The following is a 21673-nucleotide window of genomic DNA, read 5'->3' on the forward strand; positions in this document are numbered from 1 at the left end:
GCAACCAGGTTGTGAAGGAAGAGTAATCTTTTAGCTTTAGATTTAAAAAAAAAACAAAACAACAATAACAACAAGTAGTACCTCTACTTTCATAGACCCAAAAACTGGGGGTACTACATAAAGGACTATCGACTGCGAAGAAGCTGTTTCCACATAACTTTATGAACAACTAGGTCATAAAAACGTCAGGAGCTGAATCTAAGTATTAAAAGCTTATTTGATTTGATTTGATTTGATTTGATTTGATATACCTTTATTAGTCCCACAAGGGGAAATTTCATAAGGCTGCCGACCTATTGCACGCAATGGCGGCGCCATCTTACCCTCCGACCATACATACATTACACAAAAACATCACATGGGGAAGACAGGTCAGAGAGGTATAACAATGGAAAATGCAAAACATGAGGAAAGATAAGAAATTTACATAGTAGAAAAACCTGTCAATGAAGTAACAAAGGCAAGGAGACTCGTTAGAGGGATACTGTAGCAGAAAGTGGCAGAAGTTAATTATTAAAGTAAAAGAAAGCTCAGCAACACCAAAAGGCATAGAGGAGCATGGAAAAACCTCAAATGAAGGACTGGGGGATTTCTGACTATTGGTTATTTTTGATTATGGGTGATTATTGATTTTAGCACCAGTGGTAGCCCTGAAAAGGCCATATTAGACTTTGGTAGAAGTCTGCTCAGTCCTGAAAGAAGATTCTTGAAATATTGTATTTTACCAGAATGATGAGTAAGAAGATTGAAACAAAAGGCTCCTGGTCCTAAGCATAACACCTCATCTGCTTTGGAAGGCAGTGTTATCATATAAAAATGCATAACTGAAAGTAGTACTAAATTAATGTTGTTTATTCAGGAATCATTGACAAGATATAGGATTAATTTTAGGTGTATAGATACTTTCTGCTCAGATTTAAAAAAAACTTGGAATATGAAAGTATTATGGGTTATAACCTGAAATAGATCACAAAAGCATCTTAAAACAAAGAAATATAATGTATGTATCAAAGTCAGTCACCTGAATTCAACTCAGCTGCACCCTTGAGTTACTGAATACACAAAAAGATGCCACAAATAAACAGGATTAAAAGTAATTCATAAAATAATCCAATACAAATGGTTGCAATTCCTCAGTAGTTAATGCCATATTCTTTGCAAAAACCATACAAATTAAAGCTGAATTAAAGCCTGTGCTTTCAGTCATACCTGTATTGTTTCATTTCAAATCCATTGTGGATTACAAATATTGGGTCGCTGTCAAATATGGACCTGACTTAAGCTAAAATTAGGCTCAATATATTGAGAGCAATGGCCTCATTTAGTTTAGAAACCACAGCGGGAGAAAAAGTGGTGGAAAGGTTATGAGTCTTATTAATAATATCATGAAATCTAAATAAGTGTTCATTTTAAGAGTCCAAATAATTTGAAAACTTTTAGAGGAGTTTAGACATTTCCAAATGACATTTCCAAATACTTAAAGCAATGACTACTCCGCTCCATTCTCTCTACCCCACCTATAAATGACCCCGACTAACTCAACAAAGAATAAAGAGGAATGACTTTTATCTGCCCTGATTATGTGTGTGCATTTATAAAGCTATTCAAAACTTTCTTTCTCAGGAAAAAGAGACATGAGTCATAACGTCTTGTTAACCTATCGTCAGACATCTAACTTTCATCTCAGTGAAAGCTGTTCATGCTTCATGTGGTGTGTCAACTCTCTTGACAGTCTGTCATCTAGTTCTGGATGCTGTCTTCCATGACACATTGTTTGGCGTTATCCGCATCATGTATCTGCAGTAACTCGTGATGATTAATTATTTTTCAAACTCCCCTGCATTGTATTAAAAGAGAGTTGCATCTCCCCCTACTGTTTCTACTGTAAATGCTTCCATGCAAAATGAAATCAAAAAGAAATATATTGTATATTTCCAGGTTTTTATGTGTCCGCATCTCACTTTGTTGTGAGAACACTAGGATTTTGATATGAACAACATCTCATGTATAGTAGCTGAACTTTTTTCTCCTGTAAACTAAAAGTAAAATGTATATAACAGAGGGTGTTTATTTGAAGGCTGAGTACATGTAAAAGTCAACATATACACAGAATACACTGGTAAAAAAGCAGATATTCTCTCACACTTTGTTTGAACTGAAGGCTACTATGAGTACTTGGTGAGTTTCTTAACCCTTGGGCTGTTGGTAAATTAAGTTCTAACTTGTAAACAATGAGGTTTTGTACACTAGTTATGATTAAAAAAAATGTAAAAAACTTTCTTCACTGAGCAAGGGCAAAACATTTATGAGCAAATAATTAAATGATAGTGTCCTGCCACATGTGCACATTAAGTATAAACACATTTGTTCCCAGTAGGTTACAGATTATGTAGATTCTAATTCTCTTAGTGTGAGCTCATTTATATTCATGACAGTAGATAATTTCACTTCCTCAGCACACTATGCACAGAAAAAAATGAAGAAACGAAAGCAGAAACTTAGTATTACTGTCAGTGTGTGGTCAGGTGTCTTAATTGTACCATTCCTCTTCCATCTAATGTACGGCAGCACTTATAGCTTAAACAAATAGAGCACATTACGAAAAAATGTTAATAATAAATAATTGTAACTATATCCAATTATCCAGCATGGTTTTATTTTTTGTTTGTTAACTGTCATGTACAAAAAAATTTACATTACTGATTAGTAATTTTAGTCTGCAGGTACACACAATATTTGATGAGATTAGGCTATGAAACACAAAAGAGAGCCATATATGATGCCTACATAGCCTCCAAACCTTCCAGCCTAAATAAACACACACACACACACACACACACACACACACACACACACACACACACACACACACACACACACACACAGTAAATATTATATGGTTTATTTAAAATAAATAAATAAATAAATCAGGAACCCTTATTAGGATATTGTCAAAAATTAAATATGCCAAAAACAGTCTTAAAAGAGGTGTTGAACATGATTCCTGTATTATTCTTTGTACTCTGTACTTGTGTGCAGACATTTTTTTATTATAATTATAATTTTTTCTGTGAATATAGAGGAGTTGCATATTATTGCAACTTCATTTTAAGGACAAGATTTATTTTTTTTTATTTCACAGTCGGAACGTTATCAAACAAACAGTAGTATTTTGAGAAGTGACCCATTAATAAAGACTCTTCTTAGGACTTTCTTTCATGTCTTTAAGGTAATGTGTTTTTGTGCTACGGGGCGTTGTAAACGTTTAAGCGAAGACTGAAATTCTACTTCACTGACTGCTGATGCTCGTATTTCCTGAATACGTGAATGCAACAACATGCCACGTCAGCTGATCTCTCCACGTAAAACTCACGTGACTCCTCTCCCCACGTGACATTCGTCGGACACTTGGCAATATCATGGCTGCAGCAGCGCAGTAAGTTGTGATTGACTGATGAATATGTATTTATTATACGCCTAATAATTAATAGAGTGGTGTTAGCGTAACCTGCTTTGCTGCATGCATGTGTCACTTACGTATTCGCGATATATGTTGCCAGCTAAAAAACACCCTTTATTAACTGTCAAACTGCGCGATAAGTACCTGTTTTTTAGTGAAATATGGGACTTCCTAAACTATTGATACTTGCAGCTAAGTTTTCGCTACTGTCTGTAATATTGTGACGCACTTTTGTTTTACTGCATGGATTTGTGTGTGTGTGTATCTAAACTGTTGGGTGCGTTTGTGTGTTTTAAAATCAGTATCAAAAATGGAAAATAATCCAAAAGTTACTAAATATTTCACGGTATAACTACACAGAAAGGGAACATTATCTGAGCTCACGGAGCCACATGATTAAACGGAAGACACAGAGACAACTTACAAACCACAAAAGAACTGGGTCAAGTGTACCTTGAAAATTTCTACAACTTCAACCGTGCATTGCTTTAGAATGTTTGATATATAGTAAATAAAAAGGTGTCCTCACAGTGGTGTATAACAAACGCTGTGAATTCCAGCAAAATGGAAAACCAACTTTTGAATTACTTTAGGTTTTTTTCGTGAATAAAACAATAAACAACTAGCTAGCTACAAGGCTATAGTTTTCACTTATTGCAATAAATTGGTTAAAACTGTTCATTTCAATTCTTAATTTGAATCTAAATTTAAATCTATTTGTTCCGAGATTGTCCACCCTCTAGTATTATGCCGATCTCAACAAAAGTCAATTTTCTTGCAATTGTGATACAACCCGGACTGACTTATTCATCATTATAAAACAATAAAATAATCTGCTGTGGTAATCATGAAAAAGTCTGCAGTCAGCATATATAAAGTTATCTCTGCTAGAGAGTCCCAGGCAATTTTCAGAGAGTGGAGCAAACAGATGAGACACCTCACAGTATTATGTAATCTAGCACAACACTAGAAATTTTGCCCACAAAATTAGGGTTTTCTAATCTTAAGTTATTGATACAGTTGTACACTACAGCTTTTGTTGGGTAGAAGAGTTGGCTTGCAGTTTCACAGATTTTATCTGCCTTTCTCAATAATAGAAGTGGCTCTATTTTTGCAGATACACGCTTTAGCCAGTAAACTCAGTCAACCGTGAATGATACTGAAAGCCATCAGCCATTAAATTCTATGAAGTTATGGATTAACCTTTGGTGCAGGTATGTTGGGTTCTTAATCTTATCAGCCAAGCTACGGCCAGAGACCAAGATTTATACCCAAGACCTATCACTTACAAGGCTGTCTATCTGTCTGTAGCTTATGTCTTAACTCTTCCCAAAGGGAGCTCGGGCAAAGGTTCACCTCTCTCTTAAAAAGTTTGATAGTACTGAGCAAATCCTGAGGCTTACTCCCAGGAAGAACTAAAAACACGACAGGTCATCTACTCCTGCCATTTATTCTGGAATAAATCTTTTTTTATAGTGACTGTGATGTATTATTAGATAAAATCTTCATCACTCAACCACAATATTAAAGTTCCAACTCCACAATCCGTAGGACCCAATGGCAAAGTCCATGTTTTGATGGTTCAGACCACTTTTGCTGACACAAGGAGGTCGGCACAGTATTAGGCAGCGTTTTGATGTTCTGTCTGAGCGCTGCTGGTTTGCCCTAACATTAATTGAGAATTGATCATTTATACTGCAATTATAGACAAATTTGGGACATATGACTCCACTGTGTACTACCACAGTGGTACAATATTAACTGTGTGAATCATGACAATTAATTTTTGCTATATAAATATCAGGACATGAGAGAATAACTGAATGATGCAAACAATGTGGTAAGTTTAGTAATTGTGTTTGCAGTCTTGTGCTCGCTGATACAGGACAGTTCTAATTTTGACTCCAACTATGCATCATTTTCTCCAGCCACTGCTCCACCCTGAGCCACGTTGAGATATTTTGTCTTCCTGTCCTTTCAGACCTGTCTACTGGCTGGGTAATGACACCCTGAGGGTGTCTGCTGCCCTTTTTGCCGAGAACCGACGACGACTGTGCCAGGGGCTGAAAGCCAAAGATGGTGTGGTGCCAAAGTCAGTAGTGGTGCTGCAGGGAGGAGAACAGACGCAGAGGTACTGCACGGACACAGACGTCCTCTTCAGACAGGTTGGTACATGTATTGGTAGTGTATTTATTCATTCGTTAAAGGAGCCCAGCCTATCAGTGAGTTTGCTCTTTGTTGTAGAGTTGCAGAGATTCCTTGTATAGCTTGATTACAAAAAATCCTTGAGGGAAATTCTTTGCTTCAATGCTTGGCTTAATCAGTGTAAGCATGAACGTTTCTCTCACACAAAAACAGAACTGCAACAGAAACATATTTAGGTGCGTGTGAAGAAAAAGTATTACAACGTTAAGCCCAAACGACCCCCAGTTTTCTCCACAAAAAGGAGGGAAGATGATGCTGTCGTAGTTTAATGTGGAGTCTACTCAGGTGTTAAGAGTTAATGTGTGTTTTTAAGGTCTAAAACAGCAGGATTTGTTACTGTAATTGCCATAAAACCGTTCTTCATCGGATCCTCATCAAACCACAAGCACAAATGTGAAGACTTTTTAGCTCCTTCCATCCACCACCAGGTTGTGGCTTCTCTCTACTCCCAATGAGGTTTAGAATTGATTTCAAGAGCCTTCTGTTTGACTGCAAAGCCCATCATGGTATAATTTGCTCAGTATGGCTCCTATGCCTTTTTTAGCCACAACTGCACATGTTCAGCACGTATTAACATGTATTTAATTATTTATTGTGATTTATTTTTCTTTTTACAGCACGTTGGCCAATGTGAGTGGTTTTTAAATCTACTTGTTTTTAAAAAAAATTTGAGTTGAATTTTACACAGCAACAAATCTACAACCAAGCTTTACAATAATTTTACAATAAAAGCATATATATGCATCTTAGTCTGACACTATTTTTTAGTCAGGCAGCTTGCTAAAGGCTGACTGCAGCCATCACACTTTCTGTTGAAGTGACAGCTTAGCAAGCAGGGGTGAGTCTAAACGGGGACATGGGGTGTACTACACCATATTTATTTCAATAAATATATTAATTAAACTGTAATAAAACTCTGAGCCACTGACCTGGTGCTGTTAGGCTGGTCACTGAATTATTATTAGTATTATTATTATTATTATTATTAACATAAGTTAATAACATCAGCTCCATCACAACCTCTGGTTTATACAACAGAAAATGTTGCATCAAAGCACAAGCCAAACCTCACTTCTGAGAATACTGATAGTTATACACACACACACACACACACACACACACACACACACACACACACACACACACACTAAACTTTTTTTTTTTTGCCCTGCCAATTGAATGAATGGATGAAGATATATGCGAATGGATTGCTGCATTTTTTGTGATTTGTTTATTTTGGGAATTTAAAAAATGTGTTCTTTAAACAAATTTGACTGTAATATGGCATGTAAATACACTCAAACATTTTAGTGGTCTTTACAGGTATTGTATGCAATTAAATAATAAAATGTGGCTATTTAGAAGATGTTAAACAGTGAGCACTTCACTTTAAAAGAACTGCTTTTTTTTGCTTTTGAATCTTTATTATTGCTGATTAATAAAAACACAAGTATTCTTATCAGATTACTCGATTAATCTAAACTTAATTTCTAAAATAATCAATAGCTGTGGTTCATTTTGTCTGAACAATCAGTGTATTCAATTTGAGTGCACAAACACCTGACCTGGTCAAAGTCAGGTTTCAGCCTTTCTAGTTGGCATATTCTCCACCCTGCCACAAATATGTTGGACAACCCGCACACTGCGTAGAAAACACTTACCTGCATTTTTTTTCTTCATTATAATTCTTCTACAACTCAAACTCAGGACTGTTATTTGTTTGAACAGAAATCAGTCAGAATATTGAAGGTTTACTTTTGATGTCACTTGACCTAACTGGCTGGACAAAGGAAAGCTCTTATATTTCCCATGCAATAATCTGAACAAAGCTAGTTCATTAATCCCGTTACTGATTCTTGGATTGTACAGGAGTCTTTCTTCCACTGGGCTTTTGGAGTGACTGAGGCTGACTGCTACGGAGCCATTGATGTGGACTCTGGGAAATCCATTCTTTTTGTTCCTAAACTGCCCGAAAGCTATGCTACTTGGATGGGAGAGTGAGTCGCACTAATCCTCAAAGAGCTGTGTACAAGGCCAACATCAGCGTCCGCTAGTCCATAGCAGTGAGCTATGCCTTCAAGAAAGGGCTGACAGTTATGTTATCAGCTTTTAAACCTTGTGTATTTAATTGTGTATTTTATTTATTGTCAAATGCAATATAATATATAATAATTTTATAAATACATAAACGTCCTCTGTCTTAGTGATTTTGGACTATAGCAGTGCTGCCCTATAATATCAAGATCAGTCACTCACTACAGAATAAATTGTTCAGTTAAACTAGATTTATTTATTTATCCTTAGTATTGTTTGGTTGTGTAAAAGATGATCATTGAAAACACTGGACACCATAACTGATACTGACCATCTCACACGGTCATTCTCACTTCCCTAATCTAGAAACCTAAAAGCATCTTTTGTCATATGACTCTAAGAAAAAAAATTCACTCAAAAGTAACGTGATCAGCAGTTAATGTTCCAGGTTCTGCTCAGTTTCTTTCCTCTCTGAACTCTGTCCTCAATACTGCACTTCTGCTAGTGTTTTGTAACATAATCCATCAGTAATGTTTTAAGAGACAAGCCTTTGAAAATCCGTCTGATTTTATGTGCATGTTGTATTTTGATTTTATGTGTATGGTTTGTCTAGTGCACTTGTTTTCATCAGTTTTATGTTTTTCGTTTATTGACAGGATCTTTCCCAAAGAGCACTTCAAGGAGAAGTATGCTGTTGATGAGGTGCACTACACCTGTGACGTAAGTCTGTCAGTGTTGGTCTTTACAGCCCAGCCTCTCTGGTGTGATCTATTTTTCTGTATGCTGGCTGATCTTTAATGTTAATTGATAAAGCCATGACCAGGATCAAAGGACATTAGTGGCGTTTTCCTCACATACATTGCACCTCTAAACTTTTATAGACATTACCCAACAAAGGTGCAGTTGGCTCACACATGAAACTAGAAACGGTTACAAGTGAGAAAAGTCAAAGAATGTTGAATTCAGATTTATTGAAGAATTCTGTGAGACCAAAGGCAGCGTTACAGGTATAACTTCCCAGGGGAAGAAAAACCTGAAACCTTACGCTGGGGTAATAGCACTAAACCCTTTAAGAACATTTGATCAGATTTTACTGGTGATTCTATACATACCCTGATAACTATTAGAATTAAAGTTAATTTACATAATGCTTCAAAATTACTGGCCACATAAGTGCCTAGAGCCATTTCAAGATGAATAGCGAACCTTGCTTTTAGAAGGACTTTGATTAAACAGTCTAACCTTTCAGCTCCCTGGTACAAAGTCAGTGTGACGTATAATTATACTGATGTGTGAAAAGCGCAGGTAATAGACAGGTGTATTCACAGGTAGCAGGTGGCCTTTATGCATCCTGCCTCCTACATGCTACCCAGGCACCATCTGAGCCTAAATTAAACAGTATTTTCAGTAGTGAGAATACTGCTGATGTAAGCCATCTCTTGCTCTGTGCTACAAGTAAGAAAGGGTAACTTATAAAATTGTGCTGTGTTTTAAAACAGATATTATTTTTTTTTAAAGAGGAATTGCCACTATGCCAGTTACACATCTTGGCTAAACCCCTATCGACAACCTTCTACAAGAGGTGTACCAAATACATTTTTAGTGCAGGCCTTATTTGATTTATAGTTAGTTATTGAAATTATAATAGAATATTCATGGAAAGGTTTGAAATGATTTCTGAGACCTGTTTGTATTTGCATATAATAGGACGATAGAACTAAGGTTATTTGTGTGAGACGGTGGGAAATCTCAGAGGATAGTCCTTAACCTTGTTGAGAAAATGTGGACAGTGCTTTTGGCTCCCCCAAAGCACATGGAGCATTACACTGATAATCCATTTGGTACAACAGTTCATTAGAATGCATAACTGAGAAAGAGCCAAACCAGCCATACTCTTAGGGGGGCTTCATTTTGAATTTTATTATTTAAATTTGTAACCTGCACTTCTGTTTGCTTCATTTAACAGCCCAGTGTGAGGAATGCACTTAAGTTAAGGCTCTTTGTAATTGCATGTTTTGAGAGACTAGAAAAACGGTTATGTTTATCAGTGTTGACAGCAGATTCCCAGGGGAGCTGTACTGGTGGATTGACAGCACCAGAGCTATTCTGGAGGTGTTCATGTTAACAAATCATAAAATATATTCAGACTACAATATAAGAGTGTTCACTAGCCAGAAAATGTTAAGAGGTTGGCATTTAAACAATCACATAATAATAATTTCCATGTTTACATTTTGTCCAATTGATGATTCATTCTTCAGATGATATTTCAGGTATTTTTACATCTCTGCACCTGCTTGAGGTGTTAGATATCCTAATTAGTCACAGGTTAAGATGCAACTCATCTGCCAGTTTTTCCATGAAGCAACACCAGCTTAACACAGTAGGTAAAATTAGAAAAAAATAATAAACTGCATGACTACCTACAAATACCCAAGGCTGACATCTAGAAAGACAAAAAAGCAGTTGGTGGTGTTCAGCATTCAGATGGCAATGCTGCCTACAGAAGAACCAAAAAGAGAACAATATTTCTTTCTTATCCAAATCAGGTCATGAATATTTTAGGCAGCACTCAGACATGGGAGATATTGATGCACACACACACTTTTCATTGCACTACCCTACTTAAAATGCACACAAATCACCTTTAAATTGTTGAATTTGTGTTTTAATAGTATCTGGCATTTTTATGATTCTGTTGTGTTCTGTTTCCATATTTTTTTAACTTTTAAATAATAGATGCATTTCTAACTATGAGCAGATCATATATGCCTCGTCACTATAAACAGGATAAATGTTTTCATGTTTTAAATTTATATTTGAGAATGAGAATGATTTCCTCACATTGCCATTAAAACTGTTCAGACACTATTCAGCTGAGTGTCCTTTCAAACTATGTCTTATTCCAGTTTCTAAAAGTTGAGCTGCTAGAATCTAGATTGTAGGTTTTGAAGATAAAGCGTGTTTTAAGACAATAGAGTGAATAATTTAGGAATTTTAGTTTTATTAATAATATTATTATTATTTGGCAGATACTTTTCTGACAGGCAGATATGTTGTATTGTAGAGGGTGATAACATGTAGTCTTACAGAGTTGTCATATATGTCCTTGTGGCCAAGGAGCTGATTCAGTCTGTTAGATAAGGAGCTCCGCTGCCTGCCCAGTAAGTGGTGCAGTGGGTGGTCAGGATTTACTGTGATGGATAGCAGATTGTTCGCTGACCTCCTCTCCACCACAGCTTCAGAAGTGCCCAGTTTTGCAGCCAGTCATAGAGCCAGACTTCCTAATTAGTTTATTGAGTTTATTGGTGTCTCCGGCTCTGATGCTGCTCCTAGAGCACTGTAGAGCATTTTGGTGCACACATCATTTCAGCTGCCTTAGGAACTCTGATCCATAGAGTTCACTTGGGGGGGAGAAGAAGGGGAGTGAGGGTGAGTGGAGACCAGCGTTTGTGTGGAGGAGACAGCAAAGGGCTGTGAACCAGACCTGTTGAAGACATCGTTCAGCTCATTTGCTCTCTCCAGGCTGCCCACTGGTTGTCTGTCTGTCACTTTAAACCCAGTGATTGTCTTTATTTTACTCCCGTAGGAGTCTGCATTTCCTCAGCTTCACCCTTAGGTCGTGCTACACACTTTTCGGTTCTTCCCTGTCCCCAGACCTGAAGGCTTTTTTTCTTTTTATTAAGCAGCTCTTTCAGGTCAGTGATTCAAGGCTTTATTGTTCTTAAAGCAGCATAGCGTCCTGCTGGAGAAGCCACAGAGGCAGGATGGTTCCTGCCAAAGTCACCTTTATTCTGCCACCTGAAAGCAAAGGAAAACTTGTGCTTGTTATTTCTGCCGTTCTATTATATGTCTAATTTGTTTTTGTCTGCATTCCTGCAGATAGCCGATGTCCTGTCCAACATAAAACCAGCAGTTCTCCTCACACTGGTATGACTCACTCATTCATGCCCAATTACAGCTAATGCTAAGCTTCTGTTAAGTAGTATTGAATATTGCTGTTATTGGAGTATTTTGCTGAATCATCCTCACTCTAATTACCCCTCTGTACCCTGCTTTATGTTGTCTCCCACCTCAGTTGTATGAAAAATAAAAATGTTGTTTGCTACTAATTAAGCTCTTATATAGTAGCACCAAATCTGTTTTTGAAAAAGGTTACCTTTTAAAAATGGATGAACTCCTAGATGCCAGAAAACATTTACTAAGCTGTATAAACATTTGAATTCACACAGTGGTGATGTGATCACTTGTTTGCCTGTTTTATATTTTTTCTGCAGCGAGGACAGAATACAGATAGTGGGAGCACTTGCCGTGAGGCCTCCTTTGATGGAATTAGTCGGTATGTTTAATTGGCATCAATTTGCATTAACATAATTATACTTTGTTTGTGGATGGGGTTTTTTCTGTTTTTCACCAAGGATGCAGAAAACTCTTACATATACTTATTATTGCTGATTAACCCAATTTTAAATATAATTCAATTAAACAAATTTGCTTGTTTATTCATTGATTAATAATAGCATTGTCCTTGGCACTGGTCTTTGTTCTTTTAACTGCATATATTTGCTATTTTTATCATCCTACTCTAACCCCAGATACTTTTGAAAAAGGGTCAAGTACTTGTTTCAAATGAAATGTAACCATTTGCTTCATATTCATTTAATTTCTTTTCTTTTGCTTTTCTTTCTTGGATTAGCTTCCAAGTGAACAACACTCTTTTACACCCTGTCATTGTCGACTGGTAAGTAATTAAAATTTGTCCACTTGAGGAAAAGCACTTTTTGCCTAAGAGTTTGTTCAGTCAGATTCTCGCAAATCTTGGCAATTACAGCTGCCCAGTCAGGTAATTGTGTGTCTGCTATCAGAAACGGGGGGCTTGTCTTGTGGTTGTTTCTTTTTCTTTCTTTTTTTCCCCCTCTCAATTGAGAAGTGAGACTGTGTGGATGTAATGGACTTCGTGCTTGCCTGGTTGTCCTTGGCATTAGAGCTTGCACCCTCCAGATGAATTGACATTTTCTAAAATGAGGAGGAATGCTTTTCAGGCACACCTCCTGGGAAGCAGGGCTTGATTGAACCCTCTGCCCCCTTGTCTCGCTACAGCTCTTTTTTTTCCTTTTAATTACTGTTACTGTTTGTTACAAGGCCATTGGATTATTTATGTGGATTATTTGTGTAGAAATCTTTATTTCATTTCATTACTAAGCCATCTTAGGTACAAATGAGAGTGAGAATAGTATGGTATGAATTAGCAAGCAAAGTTTTGATTCAAGTTAAAGACATTGTAGACAAATATAGGTAGCTCTGCAGCAGTAGCTTATAAAGCAACAACTGGAATAACAAAAAATGACAGATCTCATTTATATACAACTTACCTTAAACTTACTTAAAACAAGCTTCTCGACAAATGATTCTTACACTTGTTGCTATGTTAGCAATGTATATTAGAAATGACTATTTCAGCCATTAGAGTACAGATGTTGCACTAAATGTGGGTACTTTTTCAAACTGTCTGTCCTTGCTCATCTTAATAATGACATTAATGTATGGAATCAGTCTAGTTTTGAGTTTGCATGCTACAAGAATTGGCCATGAAACAGCTGCCATGAAAATCCCACTGGGCAAATTGACAGCATTGCTACTACCTCTCTTACTGGTGGTACCAAACTAGTTAAAACTGATTGTCTCTACAAGTTTTGAGATTGCATCTAATTTCTATTTACCTCTAATAAAAATAAGGATGTTTGCTTATTTATTTTACTTTGTCACAAACAGAATTGCTAGCAAAGGTTAAAGAAAAATACACCAGTCTTTTTTTCAGCCTGAGGCCTATATTATGTATACTATATGGCTGTAGATCCACTGTAATGTGCATTGATTTTCTTAGTCAGAGAGACAGCTGGTTACTCCTTCTCTGTTTGCAGCCGTGTCGTTAAGACTGATATGGAGCTGGAGGTCTTGCGCTACACCAACAGAGTTTCCAGTGAAGCCCACAAAATGGTAAGTTAGCTCTCAGTTAAACAGGCCATTTATAAAAACTGAAAGTATTATATTTATGGAACGAAAGGAAAAGGAAGGAAAAAAAATCAGAGCATGCAATTAAACACACAAAGTATCAAAAAGCGTATTACATTTTAAAACACCCCCAAAGGTTTAAAGATCTCAGGATCTTCTAAGACATTAAACTGTTTAATCACTATCGATTTTAACTTCCTCCAGTAGCTTGGAGGCGAGCAGTTAACTGTGATACCATTTGACCAATAAGCTGTAACATTAAAGCAATACTTTACATCTGCACAGGATTTGACTCTATCAACATAAATAACCTCTTCAGGGGCTGAGCAGCAGTTAACCTCACAATTTTATGTCCTTTAAAGTCACTCACAATAAGTGTTGCGTGTGTGCTGTTTTATAAAGAGAAGCTCCCAAATAAGCATCTCTCATACTTATAAAAACCTTATGCCTTTATGCAGTACTTCACTGCAGCTCTACAAAATACACTATTTTGCACATAAACTGTGTAAAGAGCATTTATTAAATGTTTTATAAAGAAGAGGAGCAGCATCAGAAATTAGAGTTAAAAAAAACAAGTGAAGCACATATGGTTATACATTGAGCTAAAAGTAAACTACTTAATTCTGATGCACTTCCAGTTGATTCTTTATCCATATAATCTTTAAATATAACAACTTTCAACAGACTAACGTGCTCGAGCAGCTCCAAATGCTTAACTAGCATAAGCAATATGAGCACCTAATTACTTAGCATATCCCTTCGTAGTGCACATTACAAAGTGATTTTCAGCCTCCATTACTCATGCTGTGTTTACACACTGGTTGTTTACACCAGCAGAAATGTTTAACCACTTTATCAAAAATAGTTAAACTGATGCTCAGTTAAAATGTTTATTTTACCACAAAGCTTGGCTAGAATCCAGTAATGTCCCTGCAGTTAGCTACGGCAATGAAAAGATCCATCTGTTTCTTTATTTCCCTGCCATGTGTATCACACACAGTCAGCTTTGTCTGTGTTTAAATTCACGGGGGTATTGTGGGAAGATAAAACCATGGCACAGGATCATGGACATTTGTTTCATAGTTTGATAGAACCGGAACCATCACACCTCTAGCAGAGATTCAAAAGATATCTGCCACAGTGCAGTCAGGTACAAAAAATAAATTAATAAGTTTTAAAAAAGCTTAACTTTCACTCAGTGGACATTGGAGATCATTTTAAAGGAGGATGGAATTTGAATTGAATTCAAAATGGATTTAGAAAATAGTTTTCAAGCTTGCTAATCTCGTATATTGTTTTTCTTTTTTTCATAGGTCATGAAGCATGTGAAACCTGGAAAGAAAGAATATGAAATGGAGAGGTAAAGTTTTTTGGTTTTTTTATTATGAAGACGTAAAAGCCTGTGTTTGGTGACAAGACATGGAAGCTTTAGACTTTACTTACTCTTGCTTACTTACATGATAATGAATTTTTGAGCAAGTGGACTTAGTCCACACTAATTTGGGTAGATGTTATGCTGATGCATTTACTATGTTTGACAATATATAATTGGTTTGTTATATATTATAATTGGATTAGTTAAACCTTTGATGTGTAAAATTAGCAGCAGGTGATGATGAATGAATAAATCAGTTTAGATTACACCCTGCTGACACAGATGGAATAAACAGAAATGTCACACCTCATTGCTTCAGTGTAGTAAGAAATCTGAGGGCCTTGTTAATAATGATGTGTAATGTAATGACTGGTAACTCAGTACCTGGCAAGTGTGCATATTGCTTCACTGCATGCTTCTGGTATACAAATATAGTATAGGATTACAATTCAGATTAAGTGCTTGGTTATAGTTTTGAGGTACTCAAAATATCGGTGCTAAACAGAAGAAATATGTAATGGTATAAATATTTCAGTTTACTTTCTTCATGTCTGAGTATTCACTACCCTTGGTGTCTTAGTAGCTTTCCATCATGCTCATTTGTGCTGGCCATGTAAGAGGAATCATTTAACATCCTACACAGCTCTGCAATGCTGTCAAGATTCATAAAGGTGTTTGATGTGTTTGACCATGTGATGATTAAAGAATGAGTGCTGAATGAATTCTTAAAAAGCATGGAGTCAGGAAAAGGGCAGAGGAAGACTGTCAGGTAATTAGCTTTTTTTTTCTTCTATCTTTGCAGTCTTTTCCAGCACTACTGCTATACTAAAGGAGGAATGCGCCACACCTCTTACACCTGTATCTGTGGAACGTGAGCATTGACAATTCATTACCTGTTATATTTCTGGTATTAGAAGTCAAATTGAGTCTGTTCTTCCTGGTGCCAAAAATGAATGAATGAAGGAAGGCCATTGCTGTAGTGCTTTTTTCCTTTAGAGTTTAATACCGGCGATCGTAGCATACTGATCATACAATCGAGCAGTTGACCCTGACACCATAGCCCTAGGCATTAGAGCACCAAATACTCTGTTCCTCTATTAAGTTGAGCGGTCCTAGGGGGAAAGAAAAGACTTCAATGTTAGGCAAAATTGCAATACATTGGAGGAAACTATGCTACTGCAGTACCTTCAAGGGTATATGACACAGTTGAGCAGGCTCCATGCATCTCTGTTTTTATGTTGGCCAGAATAAACTATGCTCATTAAAAAAACTGTATTAACATCCCCCCTTTAGCTGTGAGCTAGCAGCATCATTATGGATGAAAAATTTTGAAATGTTGTTAATCATGTTCTGGCCTTTTGGGTTAAAGGCCATGCATCATGAACATTGTAAAGATTAGTGGCCTGTAGATGAAAGCGTTTTTCCTGTTAAAACTAGGGTTTAAAACAAGAGACTAGAATCCATTTGATGCTTGAAAGTATTCTCTGCTTTGAAGATTAATAGTTATTTATGTTTTGTGACTGGTTGTCTTTTCAATGTATGCATTGTTTATTCCCACCAGTGGCAATAATTCCTCTGTTCTCCATTATGGTCATGCTGGCGCTCCTAATGACAAGACAATCACAGGTGGAGATATGTGGTGAGTATCGATGTTTTTTTTTTCTAAATGAGGGGGGGGACTATAACCACCTCATGCTTCTGGATCTTAATTCAGAATGTGTACAGATTCTCCTAAATGAGCCATTTCCCACCATACAGTTTTTGTCAAATACCATAGCAAATCCCATCAAGTGACATGTTACTGTTCTTGTGACCTTTAGTGACTTTGCCATCTGTGTGCATCTCTTTTTATCGAAAAGCATGTGGGACACAAACATAAAACATGTCTTTAATAATTCTCTAATAATTTTTATTTGTTTTGTCACCTGCAGTCTCTTTGATATGGGTGGAGAGTACTATTGCTACTCCTCAGACATCACCTGCTCCTTCCCAGCTAATGGCAAGTTCACTCCAGACCAGAGGGCCATCTACGAAGCCGTCCTGAAAGCCTCACGTGCTGTGATGGCTGCCCTCAGACCAGGTTATATTATTTTCAGTTTAACTCAGGACAAGTTACCTAACTAAAATTAAAGTGAGCAAATGTCATTAAAACTGAATCTGCTGTTCCTATAGAAACATAGCAGCATAGGGGTTAAAAACTAATTAATATGTTACAGTTATAGAAATCTGTTTTTGTTAAGTACAAATCATAACTGATCACCGTGAGGATACTTGTCTGTAAATTCTTTAAACAGGTTACACTTGTGGGGTTTTCAGTAGTTACAAAAGAATTCTTTAGTATTCATTACAGTTAGAGGTTTGAAAATAATATCCTTGTGAATTACACTCCTCAGTAAATTGTGAGCTTTTTTTTAAAAAATTAATAAGCTTTTAAATTAACATGCATAGTTAAATTTTTTAACTATTGTTGTTCATTGAAAAATGCTTGTTTTGAAGGTGTGAAGTGGACCGACATGCACCGCTTGGCTGACAAGGTTCACCTGGAAGAACTTGTAAAGATTGGCATCCTACATGGCAGCGTGGAGGACATGATGAAGGTCCACCTGGGCTCTGTATTCATGCCCCATGGCCTTGGACATTTGCTGGGTATTGATGTGCATGATGTAGGAGGTTACCCTGAGGTTAGAACACAACTCTTATGTTCTGCAGTTTCACACAACACAACAACTAGTCAGCAGTTATTTCTGTGACAGTCATAGTCTGGAGACAGTAGAGGACGAAAATATTTCTGTTACTGGAATATTGATGTGTCCTCAGTAATAAAGAGGCCATTGGTGCAAGTGAGAGAGGAACTAAATTAGGCCAAGCTGCAAGGAACAAGTTCAGGATGAGGACAGGAGCAAGGGGAAAATGAAATGTCATCTGAACTTTGAGCACAGATAGTTTCACGCTGTGGTGGAGGAATTTGTAGTGATATTCAGTTTTGACATGTAAATAGAGAAGTTGGTTAACCCTCAGCATTTCCAGTAGAACTACTGAATGTTCTCCTGCTGACAGCGACAGTATGAGAATTAAACTTTGAGGGGGTGGGAATCACTGGATGCAGTTCTCAGTGTGTGGGTACATGACAATACTGTTGACTGACTTTGGTAAGTGTAACAGGAAAATATAAAAATGATGAATTAATAAACTTCCATGTTATATGGCTCTTACCTGTCTCCTCTTCTTGTTTGGGTAAAAAGCATTTTGATGATTTTACATGAAGTCTTGCATGAAAAACCCTGAAATATTTTGACTTTGATGAGCAAACTGACAAAAAATATAATAGAATTTATTTATGTTATCAGATACAGTAGTTGGAGAAACCTCAATTTAGTCAGTTTTGCACATATTTTAAAAGTACATTTATTAAAATAATGAAATAATACTACTGTCATCTGCTGTATAGGGTATCGAGCGAATTGACGAGCCTGGTTTGAAGAGTCTTAGGATGGGCCGCCTGGTGCAGGAACGGATGGTTCTTACCGTGGAGCCTGGCATATACTTCATCAACCACCTGCTGAACCAGGCCCTGGCTAACCCTGCCCAGAGCTGCTTCATCAACAACCAAGTGCTGGCTCGCTTCCGTGGCTTCGGAGGGGTTAGTATGCTTGCACAGTTCTTTTTGTTATGTTTGACCAGGGTGGTAACAGAACAAAGGGCCAACTGATACTGAAATTAATTCAGCTTCTGCTTGGTTTACAGTCTGACAGGATTGGTATTCTTTCATGATTTGCTAAAGGCCAAATGTGCAACTTTGAAGATAAAAGCTATAAAGATTGGATAATGTCACTTTAAGCATGAAAACGTCAGCCAGTTTAAAATTTAAGGTGCTGCTATCTCTAAAATTGTGTCTGTAGAGTGTGCTTTTCCTTGTCCCACCTTAACCATCTGTGACTTTTTATATGTAAATTAAACACTGCAAGATCTATTGAATGTTATGGTATTTTAGGTATTTTGTCATATTTTTGATCAATTCAAAGTCACAAGAGAACCTAGATTGTCATACAGGTATTTATAAAGTCTATTAACTGAAAAATAATATTACAAATATGTTTAGGCTAATTAATTTTAGAGTAACAGATTTTCTGTCAAGGCCATTTAATGACAAATCCTTAACAATAACCAAAATAAATGTTGTATTTATATAACATTGTGAATAAATTTGTTTCATTTCATTTCAAATTGATAGTTTGAGTTAAAATTTCTAAAACTAGGGTATTCCTACAAAATGAATCAGCAAATGAAAATGTATATTTAAAAAACTTTAAAAAAAAACCCTTTCAGTAACTGATCCAGCTCATTTCAAATCTTTGAATGCCTCCTGCTTTTGACTCTTGTCATGTGTCACTAACCACTTTGTTCCTTCTTTCTGTAGGTTCGCATTGAAGATGACATCGCGGTCACAGCAGACGGCATAGAGCTGCTGACTTGTGTACCTCGTACAGTTGAGGAGATTGAAGCTTTTATGGCTGACTCCACAAAACCTTTCAGTCCAGTTGTCTAAAGAAACTGAATTAACTTTCATTGAAATTTTCTATATGATTACTGAGGAATATCAACAGTAATCAGTAAAGCTCAACTTATTTCTTTGACTCTCATATCTTAATCATGAAACAAATACACAATCGAGATCAGAAGTTTCACATAAAGCTTTCGTAAAGTTTAAAGTTCTGATGTACATTAGCCACTGTCAGTTTTACTTGACAAACTTTACAATAATACAGTATTACATTAAAATCTTTGTGCCTCCAAGGAAAATACATTTTCTGATTTAAAAAAATATTCTTATGTTCCTCTTTATAAACATTGCATTGAAATGGCATTAAATAAATCTTTTAATTTTCAGCTGTGTAAAAGAGTTGTTCATTTATTGGTCAGCTAAAAAAAAAAACATTTGTAAATATACAAATTGTTATACTTGACAAAAAAATAGTGCAAACAAGATGGTAATTAGTTTAAGTATGAATGGTGAGTGCTTCAGTTACCATTCATAAAGTATTACTGCAAGTAGGACTGCACTGATTTATTCGCAAATAAGACGGCATTTCTCAATAGCAAAGTCATAAACATTGTGTATGTTTCATCAGTGCTGTATTGATGTAGCTATGATGCAGTTCCTTGTATAAATACATTTGTGCTCATAGATGGTGTGGTCTGTAAAACGGGTATTGTGAAAAAAACAAAATTATTATCATAAACAGTGTTATCAACACAGTTTCACATTTGATGCATGTTACATAATTATGCAAAGAATTTTTTAAAAATCTGGTTGTTGCATTACCACCTTAATCCCATAGATGAATGACTACAATTAACTACAATAAATGTTGTTGTTGTAATTCAGGGGTGTCAAACTCAAATACACAGTGGGCCAAAATTCAAAACTGGAACAAAGTCGCGGGCCAACATTAATATTTATTGAAAAAAAATCTTCCTCCAGATATAAGAATGAATCTTTTCTTATGGACTCAAACAAGTTTTGCTGAAAAACTGAATATGGAACAAGCAAAGCTTAATACGAAACAATATATATATTAGCTGTATAATACCAGTAGGCCAGCATTAATAGTAATTTGGTATGGCTTCGCGGGCCAAATGTAATTAGGCTGCGGGCCAAATTTGGCCCGCGGGCCAGAGTTTGACACCTATGTTGTAATTGCATGATTTCTCACAAGCATAATACAACAGTTCCTCTTTAAAGAACCAGCAACAGCCAATGTAGTGGCATCTTTGTGTGTTGCAGTCATTTTGGCAAAGGCTGAGTGAACTGGGAGGAATGAAAGAAAATGTTTGTTTTTAATGCACGATAGATTGACCCTGAATATGATGAAATTTGATCAATCAAAAGGGGTATACATCACTGGATACAGTGCTTACGAGGATTATCGCACCTGAGTCAATTAAATGACAAACTACACTAAATGATCTCTAATGATCATTTTTAAGATAATGTTTTATTTATGTTTAGTGAATCCCTAAATTGTTAATTTCACGAATCATGATTCATGAAATTGTGAATGCCAAGAAGAGACCCCAGCGGATGGTGGTGACAAGGAGGGGGTCAAACTGCGGGCTGGCATTAGCTGGCGCTCACTACTGGAGCTACCTGCGGCGGCAGCACCAATGGAAACACTCTCCAGGGTGAGGAAAAGAGCATACCAACTTCTCCCGCTCCCAGAATGGCTATGCAAAACGTGTGTAAAAGTGGTCCATCCGGGCTGAATATCCTGTAGTCTTCCCAGAGCTGGGGAAGGTAACTGTCTCTTGGAAGGGCCGCCCGTTCAACATGAAGCTATATGCAGGGGGCTTCTTCTCTTTGAGGGCATGAACCCTGCCAGCCCTCTGGCACCCCTCTGGGCCTTAGCAGTGGTGCTGGAGGGGCTTTGTGGCTCTCCATTTGAACCTCTGCAGGAGGCTGAGTTAAGGCATCTGTCTTTAAAGACAGTATTGCTGCTAGCTTGAACCAAGCAAACGCTGCATATGCTGTGTCCTCTTTGTGTTTTCCATGCTTATTTGGACAGGACGAAGGATTTTCGGAAAAGTGA

General features: G+C 36.8%; 1 protein-coding gene across 1 annotated transcript; it reads left to right on the plus strand.

Moving 5' to 3' along the window:
* The first annotated feature begins 3350 nt into the window (after positions 1-3350).
* On the plus strand, positions 3351-19973 carry pepd (peptidase D). The gene is made up of 15 exons (XM_031746483.2): positions 3351-3436; positions 5442-5625; positions 7535-7662; positions 8356-8419; positions 11582-11629; positions 11977-12038; positions 12396-12440; positions 13621-13696; positions 15025-15071; positions 15889-15957; positions 16648-16725; positions 17018-17166; positions 17583-17767; positions 18535-18726; positions 19504-19973. Exons 1-15 carry the CDS (start codon positions 3420-3422, stop codon positions 19630-19632), a joined length of 1473 nt encoding a protein of 490 aa, XP_031602343.2. The 5' UTR covers positions 3351-3419; the 3' UTR covers positions 19633-19973.
* The last annotated feature ends 1700 nt before the right edge of the window (positions 19974-21673 follow it).

This window comes from Oreochromis aureus, linkage group 1 (genome assembly GCF_013358895.1).
Source record: "Oreochromis aureus strain Israel breed Guangdong linkage group 1, ZZ_aureus, whole genome shotgun sequence".
NCBI lineage: Eukaryota > Metazoa > Chordata > Actinopteri > Cichliformes > Cichlidae > Oreochromis > Oreochromis aureus.

Coding starts and splice junctions, on each gene's coding strand:
- pepd (XM_031746483.2), top strand. Junction 5,626..7,534: donor CAGACGTCCTCTTCAGACAG/GTTGGTACATGT, acceptor TGGATTGTACAG/GAGTCTTTCTTCCACTGGGC. Junction 7,663..8,355: donor TATGCTACTTGGATGGGAGA/GTGAGTCGCACT, acceptor GTTTATTGACAG/GATCTTTCCCAAAGAGCACT.